General features: G+C 40.3%; 1 protein-coding gene across 1 annotated transcript; it reads right to left on the bottom strand.

Annotated features, from left to right (window-relative positions):
• Window positions 1-4,156: 4,156 nt before the first annotated feature.
• Window positions 4,157-6,431, bottom strand: LOC147861234 (putative clathrin assembly protein At2g25430). The gene has a single exon (XM_087323781.1). The coding sequence runs from the start codon at window positions 6,323-6,325 to the stop codon at window positions 4,376-4,378; it is 1,950 nt and encodes a 649-aa protein (XP_087179907.1). The 5' UTR covers window positions 6,326-6,431; the 3' UTR covers window positions 4,157-4,375.
• Window positions 6,432-6,739: the final 308 nt, after the last annotated feature.

Genomic DNA, 6,739 nt, shown 5'->3' with positions numbered 1-6,739 from the left:
AACTGATGCATGTAACGTATCGCGTGAGTGGATATGGGTTTTCATGGAAATGTACTAGTGCAATCACTATGATTGTGTGCGAATGTTCGCGTGTGTTTGAAGTTTGTAGGCTATAATTAGCAATGGACATGGTTTCGACTCGAACCGAACTATTACCGTTAAGCCATCGTTTATTGGTTCAAAAAAAATTTAATGGTTTGGTTTGGTTTGGATTTTCGATAAACTGTTCGGTTTGGTTCTAAAACTCGGGTTTATAGGTTTGGTTTAAAGGTTTATAGGTTTTTGGTTAACTTTTTTTTTATCTTAATAGTTTATTAATTTAATGGTTTAATTAATGGTTTTTTATTGATTTAATTAATTTAACTTAAATGTTTATTTAATTTAGGGAAAAGTACAAGGATACCTTGGAAATTCGTCTATTTACCAGAATGCCCCTAGAAGTTCCAAATTTACCAAACTACCCCTATGTCCAAAAAATTACACTTTATAAAGTAATTATACACTCAAATCTTTGGTAAATAGGGCTAGTTCAAGTCCATTTCTTCCATCTCTGGTAAATAGGGCTTGTAGATTTGAGTGTATAATTACTTTATAAAGTGTAATTTTTTGGACATAGGGATAGTTTGGTAAATTCGGAACTTCTAGGGGCATTCTGATAAATAGACGAACTTCCAGGGGTATCCAGGTACTTTTCCCTTTAATTTAATGGTTCAATTAAAGTTTCTTTTATTGATTTAATAAATTTAACTTAACTGCTTATTTAATTTAATGTATTTTGTTTATTTTGATGTTTAATTAGTTTGATTTAAATGGTTAGATTTTAATTTTTTTATTAAATGGTTCGGTTTGGTTTCAACTTTTCCTTAAACGGTTTGGTTTGGTTTTTGTTTTGTATAAACGGTCGGTTCGGTTTCTTTGCCTTGAAACCGAACTGAACCGAACCATGCCCATCGCTAGCTATAATCGTGAGTGTGATTTTGTATGTGTGTGTTGTGGATATATTTAAGTGTATGTGCACATGCAAATATGTGCGTATTGTCGTGGATATATTTTAAGTGCACATGCACATGCGCATGTAAATGTGTACGTGCAATGTTTTTGTTGGCATGAGAATGCACGAGCTCATTCTTGTGAATGTGTGATGATGTGTATGTGAGTGAGTTAAATGATTTACGTGTGTGAAGCGGTAATTTGGGTATGAATGTGTAATTGTGTGTGTGTGCGCGCGCGCATTTGTGTTTATGTGTAAATGTGTGCTTGTGCTTCTGTGTAAACATGTTCTAATTGTACTGATAGTTTGGGGGGAGTAGTTGAGTTTTTGTTTAATAGCAATTACTGGCTATGGAGGGCATTTTGGGAACATAATGTTCTCTTCCTCCCTTTGGGGTAGTGGATGACGTCCTAGATTTGTTGGTGCAACAACAATTGTTGCATTGGCGAGGACCGAGCCCATTGTTTGCTCCTTCTTTGTGCCCTCCCTTGCTTCCTCTCATCGATCCTTGACATGTCGTGTAGACACCCTCTCCCCCACAAAGGAATTCATAACAAAATGTTACTAATCAAACACTTGAACTTTGACAACCAAATTCCCATATTTCTTGAAATGCAACAATTCATGAAGATATCTAGTTTGAGATGTCAAATTTTCCGTGTAGTAATGCATAGATAAGTATACAGTCACTATTAGGTTTGAAGTAGTAGGGTGTAATGACCTCAAAAAGCTTACAAGGCTACATTTCGGATGATAGCTAAACTAAAGCTAGACTTTGAATCTTATTGGGAATTGTTAATTTGAGATTGGTGGCATTATAGGACCTATAGGAAACTCAAATGGTTTCGTATGTTTCCCTATATTTAATAATGACGGTAATGTCATTCACATGTGTTGGCATGTGAAGTTATTTAAAACATCGATGTTGATTTCTCTTCGTATTTCACTAAAGCGAACTGTGATGTTGGTTTGATAAATATTGGGCATTGAGCCAGAGACAAATTAAACCAAGCGATAGAAGAAGTAACCACAAGCACAATCAGTTGGTTTGCGATAGTGATGGTGATGGTCTTAGTGTTGGTGAATGAAGATATTAGAGTATCGGTGATGAGAAATTGTAAGACGAATGAAGACATTTCTTGCCTTCCTTTTCTTTGATATTCGAGAACTCGCAAATCGTGCTATGGTGCTTTTTTCTATGGTTGACACATTTTGTCCAAACATTAAGCTTAAGTCACAATCCATCTTTTGGCACATAAAGTCATGTAACAGAACCCCATGACTAGACACCATGTGCCCTACATGTGTGGACCCTTAGTTTGCATATAAAGGACTCATCCATAATTCCACAAAGGGTTGACATTTTCGAGAAATTAAGGTGTAAAGGAGCATTTTGATATGCTTTAGCTTTGATTGGGAAGAAATTCGTGTTTTTTAATCAAAATCTGGTGCCCATCTCTCTCTTTTGCTCTTTTCTATATCTTTCAAAGGAGCGTGCATTCCTTGTACATGGTCACAACCCAACAACACTCATCTCAAAGGTTGCACCCGCACCCAACATTGGCATTAATATTAGTGTATTGTCCCAATGACTGATTTGCGGTGCGTATTAGAGACATATCTTGATGCATGCACTCATTAGTTTGAAACCATGATGATGAACTTGTTTTTACAATCAATGCTATCTCCCATAAAATCTTGCTTATCTAGTTAGGGATGACCTACAACGTTTGATGCATACCACTCATTAGGCTTCATGTTTTATATAAGCACAACTTTTGATGCATGAGTAGTACATCTGTGCATTTGTAAGGGAAGTGTAACATGTCAATTGAATTGGGGAGAAAAATATCCGTCAAATGAATCAAAATAGGCAATGTTAAGTCTATTTTGTACAAGAAAATTATCTCATGTACTCTTGTGTTATAAAGGCCCCTTTTAACCATTGCAACCCTTTTTGTTGGAAGCAAATCGTTATGGAAGTACAAAGCTAATATTCCCTACATAGGAACACAAATACTAGAAATACACACATCTTGTTTCAAATTTGACAAACAAACAAAGAATATTACAAATTATTAGAAATTTAGTAGCTATCACCTTATATGTAAGCTAATGCATATTTAGTCATGGATTGAGATTTGAACCTCTAACCTTACAACTAAAGAACATACATTTTCATGTCTGGTGACATTACCATCGTGTTATGCAATCTAAATGCTACATAAACTTTAAACACATTATGCTTCTGAATCCATTAGCAACTTAAAAATAGAAATAATGTGAGACATGGCTTAGTGTTTTTACTTTTCATTATGAAAAACAAAGTTCCATATGCAAAATATATGGACATAAAACTAGGAAGATGTATTACCACCTCTTCTTAATAACATCATTAATTGCAATCAATCAATTAAGCCCATAGAATGATCTGAACACTTGTAAGGGTAAATGAGACAAACCCAATAAAGGATATCACATTGTAGGGGAGACATCCAACCAACCCACAACAAGAGCAAGTACAAACAATGGTTCTAGTTACATCATTCATTGCAATCAATCAATCAATTGACCCTATGGTATGATGATCCTAAAATTGTTGGGGTACATAGGGCAAACTCAATAAAGGATAGCAACATTACAAGGGTGAACCCACAAAAGGAGCACCAACAAATTATGGTTCTTAGTTACATCATTAGGTGATTGTAATCAATTGAACATGCACTACGATCCTACCACTTGTACTGGTATATGAGACAAATCCCAATCCAAGACAACCCCTTTACAAGGGAAACATCCAACCTATCCACATACATGGCACACCGACAAACTGTGTTCACATAATTTACTCATCCTATAAATGTGTCACTAAAAGCCATGGATTTGGAAGTTTTTTATTTTCAAAAGCTCCTGTCTTTCTCACTTTTTGTGTCCCACACTAGTGCTTTCTTGAACTTTAAGCTCACGTTTTTTAGAGGAACAAAAAGGGTGTCACCTAAATCTATCTTTACTAACAAAGAGCCACAACAATGCCCATGAAATCAATGGTGAATGTGCATTCCTCTGAGAATAAAGTCCCTTTACTTTTAAGTGGGGGTTGTAGCCTAGTCACAATCATATCATCCATGACACTTGTGTAAAGACATGAGAACATTGAAGACCATGAGATCATAAAAGAATGGTACATATATACTCGGACTATATTGCGTTGGATGGAACAAGCTAAAGACCCATCCGATCCATCCACAAAGCGGACCACGAAAACAAAAGAAACAAAGTCGATATTACATAGATCAAATAAATGGTGCAAAATGGCAAGGACCCATATGACATCATACATAAGACCCCCAAAAATAACACTGAAGGCTTTGGTTGGTGTCCTCTTCAATGGTAGGAGGCACCATAGTAAGGAAGAGGCTGGAAAGCATTGGTATACCCGGGACTATAGAACTTCATGAGACCATTGTAACCTTGCATGCCATCTGCCTGATATTGATACCATACTTGTTGCTCTTGTACCAATAATTGCTGCTTTTGCTTCATGTCCGACATTTGCACGTAGGATGGGGGCGGGACACTGAGGGATGCGGCAAACGGATCTTCTCCTCCAGACTGATGAGCCATGGGGGGTGCAGGCAAAGCTAGAAATGAAGACGCGGGCCGGCCCGGTAAGGCCACACTACTTGCGCTACCCGAAGGCATCATCGAGGCCACTTTCTGAGTCATCGTGGCTTGATCATACATGCTCGTCAAGAGTAAGTTATCGAATCCTCCCGCGAGGCTATTCGTGGTGGGCATTGGGTTCGAGAGCTTGCTTTCGGATTCTACTAGGGCGAGTTCCCACCCGGCGAGAGGCCTATCTTGTTCCCATGCTACCGACCCCCGATTATTTGAACTTTGTGCTTGGTTAGATGGCGCCGTCTCAGCAAACAATGCCAATGCGAGCTTATCTCCATGCTCCTCGGCCGAAACCTCGTTGCCATTGTTAAGCCCTAGAAGATCGGGTTCGTTGGCACCGTGTAGAGCCTCTTTTGCGGGCTCGGGCTCGGGCTCCTCCTCTCGTAGAGGCGGAGCTGGCAAAGCTTTCATTCCGTTGATATCTTCGTAGCTCACATTCTCCTCGGCCTCAGATTCGGCTCGGCGGCTCGGACTCTTGGGAGGAATCGGCTCGGAGCTCCTTCTCTTCTGGTTCCGCAATGCTTCGGATCGATCCATGAGGAAACTCTCCATGGTCTCAATACTTTCTTCGGAAATCTTGGTCACTACCGGAAACTCGGAAGATCGGCAAACTCCGATGCTGTTACATGCACCATAGAATGATATCAATTCATCGATCTGCTTGGCCCCTTTGGTATAGATTTCGAAGGCCTTCACACAACCCACGTGGTCCATGTCGAAGAACGAATCGAAGACCCGAGCCAAGCCATGAGAAATGTCCGAGTAAAGCCCGAAGCTCTCGGTCACCACGGGATGGAGGGCAATTTGAACTAGCCGATTCATCCTAGCATAGCCGGTTGGCCGGCAAGCCAAGACTCGGTCGAGAAGGCGTTGAGTGAGCGGGATCCTTTCCATTAGCTCAAGAATGGTCATGTCTTTAATGGAAGAAGAAGCCTTCCTTTTCTTCATCTCATCTCCATCTCCATCCCCATCTCTATCTCCATCTCCATCTTCTCTACCATGCCCATTCTCTCTTCTTCTTCTCCCATCATAGTCACCATGGGGCTCTCTATAGTTATCATCATAACCACTCTCATAGCCACCATTTCCATAGAAATAGCCATAGCCATAGCCATTGTCCCTGCCATGCTCATCATAGCTATTGCCTCGGCGGATCGAAGGCCGGCCTTTGTTACTGTGCGATTTGCCCATGGCTAGATTGAAATCAAGCTTCTCATCGAGAAACAGGGCATAAGTGCGAACAAATGCAGAGTAATCCCAAGCATGGGAGTGAGAATCATCCCTAAAGTTGGAGAGGTTGAGGACTCTCATCGAGTCTCTGCTTCCGCTCGCGCGGCCGAACTGGAGCTCGTGCTCGAAGGCAGGGTCACCATCGGTGAGGAGGCGGTGAGTTAGGCTGAGAGCTTTAATGGCGACCACCCAATTGTGGGTCTTACTGAGCCTCTTTGCCAGGGATGTGACACATGCTGCCACATAGCCCCTCGAGTAGGAGGTGAGATGGAGAAGCTCTTGGACATACCTTTCATTCATGGGAACTTCCTCATGGCTTGTCGCCTTCACAAGAGCTATGTCTAGATCTGGAGCACAGCTGCCCCCAGCTATGGCGATTCCGATGCTTGCTTGATCCTTCACAGACCCCAGAGCTCTTCGCAGCATCTTCTTCCTTCTTTCTTCTTACCTTAACTGTAATAAAAGATCATCTCTTCTTCTTCTTTCTTTCTTGCTTTTGTTTTTGTTGTTGTTGTTGATGATGTTCTGCTCCTCCTTTCTTCTTGATTTCCTGATGCTTTCTGAAGGAGAACTATAAGCTATCTAGTACAGAACAAACAAATAAAGAAGAAAAAGGCGTAAATCAGAGAGAGACAGACAGAGAGAGAGAGAGAGAGAAATAGATTAGTGCTCTGCCCACCCAACTCAAGAAAAAGACAGATTCCCTCTTTTTAAAAGCTTTTTTTTAAAAATTTTCTTTTCTTTTCATCAGAGAATCGATGTTGGAGACGAAGACAAAGATCGAAGAGGCAAAAAATCAGAAGAAAAAAGAAGAAGCACAGATCTGATTCAAAAATCACG

Source organism: Azolla caroliniana, unplaced genomic scaffold (assembly GCF_043228905.1).
Source record: "Azolla caroliniana isolate FFs.n. ecotype wild unplaced genomic scaffold, voAzoCaro1.0.p SCAF_8, whole genome shotgun sequence".
Classification (NCBI taxonomy): Eukaryota; Viridiplantae; Streptophyta; class Polypodiopsida; order Salviniales; family Salviniaceae; genus Azolla; species Azolla caroliniana.
The sequence above is the reverse complement of the archived record's forward strand: the minus strand, read 5'-3'. Positions and strand labels throughout refer to the sequence as shown.

Excerpts from the sequence above, each read along its gene's own strand:
- LOC147861234 (XM_087323781.1), bottom strand. The coding sequence starts at position 6,325 with ATGCTGCGAAGAGCTCTGGGGTCTGTGAAGGATCAAGCAAGCATCGGA.